The 2,500-nt window shown below is 44.4% G+C and overlaps 1 protein-coding gene across 1 annotated transcript in view; it reads right to left on the bottom strand.

Moving 5' to 3' along the window:
* Positions 1-669: 669 nt before the first annotated feature.
* Positions 670-2,500, bottom strand: part of sgf29 (SAGA complex associated factor 29) — an 8,872-nt gene continuing 7,041 nt past the window's right edge. The window contains exons 7-10 of the mRNA XM_083896886.1: positions 2,293-2,439; positions 2,157-2,192; positions 1,886-2,048; positions 670-1,142 (exon numbers count right to left, since the gene is read on the bottom strand). Of these exons, the coding sequence (XP_083753012.1) occupies positions 1,026-1,142; positions 1,886-2,048; positions 2,157-2,192; positions 2,293-2,439 (463 nt within the window). The 3' untranslated portion in view covers positions 670-1,025. The remainder of the gene's footprint in view (positions 1,143-1,885; positions 2,049-2,156; positions 2,193-2,292; positions 2,440-2,500) is intronic.

Here is a 2,500-nt window from a genome sequence, read left to right as displayed (position 1 = left end):
TGGAGTCGCCGCCGCTGCTGCCTTCAGGGACCGTGGGAGATCAGGCCTCCGCAGCAGGGTTTACCCGCCCCGTGCTGCCTTCAGGGGCTGTGTGTGTGTGTGTCCATGTATTACTAATGTTGTGGGGACCTAAAACTGTTTACACACTCACGTGATGGGGACTTGTCTTCCTTGTGGGGACAAAAATCCGGTCTATTATGTAAATGACTGTATTTTTAGGTGAATTAATGTTTTAAGGTTAGTTTGAGGGTAGAGATCGGGTCAGGATCAGGTTAGTAGTAATTAGGGTTAAGTTTAGAGTCTCCAGGAAATGAATGTAAGTCAATGTCATGAAAACCTCACCAGTGTGTCTGTATGTGTGTGTATATATTTATTCATACATACACACACATACATATGTAAATCAGTGCATTCAAGAATAATAAGAGTAGTTTTTAAAGTCCTTTGATGACTTTAAACAAAGAACATTATTAACACTTGTCATAAATATTTGTATGGGTGGAAAATTCCTTTAAAACACCTTTAAATAATGTTTTAAAGTACTTTAGACGAGGTCGGTTGTGCTCATGCGTCCAATCAAACATGTTTGCCGACAGCAGACACTCATGAGTATAAGAGTATAAAGGCAGGAGACGAGTGCAGATCAGATCACATGGATTTGTTTGCTTTATTGGACGAAATAAACCATGAAAACCTCAGTAACCCAGCACAGACATTCACCACCTGTCACTGAGAGTGTGTGTCTCAGGCTGGTTCTCAGCAGCAGGGGGCGCTCACGGCACAGTCAGCGGCTCGTCTGTAACCGGCGTTTTAAACAAAACTATCGTCGAAGTGTTTGATTTAAAGTGTTTCTCTTTTTCGCTCGTCACAGATAATCCAGTGCAGTGATTCCTGAACATCATCGTGTTAAAAAAAAAGAAGAAGAAGAAGAAGAAGAAGAAGAAGAAGAAGAAGAAGAAGAAGATGGCTCAGGCTCCATTAGAGTCATTCTGGTCTGGTGTGGTTTTTCCACGTCCAGGCCTCCGTCACTTCTTCTTGTTCTCTTTGCAGGCGACAACGTATCTCTGCGCCACGTTCAGAGGAGGAGAGTAACCGTCAGCGTACGACGTGTCCTCGAACAGGACTGAGTAATCGTCCTGAGGCTGCACACACACACACACACACACACAGAAAATAATCAACAGATGAATCAATTAAGAAAATAAACGTTAGTTGCTGCTCTAAACATGAGATTTCTACAAAGTTCACACTGAACTGTGATTTTTTTCCCCAGAATGTTTTTGTGATATTCTGTTGCTTTATACATATATATACACACACATATGTATACATATACATATGTGTGTATATATATATATACATATGTATATACATATATATGTACATATTAGTGGTGGGCACGTTAACGCGTCAACAGCGTTAACGCATGACGCCGTTTCCACGACGACTGACCGGAAAAAGACACGTGTGACGTCGTGTTTGCGTGACTCTCAAGTAACGCTAAAGTTTAAAAACAGAGGCACACATACGCAGCACACAGGTACGCTAACGTTATTTGTTAGCGCTGCTCTTTTCCTTTAATAAACAGACCGCTCCAGTTCCACTGTAGGCTAACGATTACCGGCGCTAAAGGAGCTAACGCAGCTAACGCAGCTAACGCAGCTAACGGAGCTAACGGAGCTAACTGCTAAATGGTGCCTGGACTCCGGTGTCGTGGCACGTAAACATGACGTCACGTCCGTCTTTTCTGGTCAGTTGTCGTGCGTTAACGCGCGTTAACCTTGTGCACAGCACTACTATATACATATATATATATATGTACATATAAATAAACACGCATGTATATGATGAATTGTGGGGGTTTTGATGAGGCTCCAGCTCTCACCCTGTGTGGTGGAGTGTGGATCAGGGCTCTGTAGAAGCAGGTGGTCTGAGGGTACAGAGCCAGAACCAGCTGGTCTTTGCTGAACAGAGCTTCAGGGTCCGTCTCTGGGTTTGCCTTCCACTGTGGGAGAGGGATGATCCTCCGCCGACTCAGAGTGTGTCTCCTGATCACACACACACACACACACACACACACACACACACACCCTCATCAGGTCAGGGTTCTGATGTAGAACCAGACTCAAAGAGAACCATCAGATATGTGAACTCACTCTTTTCCTTCTTCGTCGATGTCGTCCACTTCATATCTGAAGGAGAAAGTGAAGAGTTAAACTGTCAGGTAAAGCTTTGACTATGTGTGTGTGTGTGTGTGTGTCTGTGTGTGTGCAGCAGGGGGCGCTCTCTCACTTGTTAGTAGAGTGGTTGTAGCTCACCACCTCAGCCAGGATCCACTGCTCATCTCCATCCACAGCTTTCACCCTCGCAGCCACTTTATCTCCCTGTTTGGCCACATAGTCACTGTTGGCTGGAGTGGCTCCACAGAGCGGAGGTGGACTGAACCAAAACACACTTTACTGAGTCAATAAACTGCTTTAATCATCATCATCATCATCAT

This window comes from Microchirus variegatus (genome assembly GCF_963457635.1).
Source record: "Microchirus variegatus genome assembly, chromosome: 10".
NCBI lineage: Eukaryota > Metazoa > Chordata > Actinopteri > Pleuronectiformes > Soleidae > Microchirus > Microchirus variegatus.
This window is presented reverse-complemented; position numbering and strand designations above follow the sequence as displayed.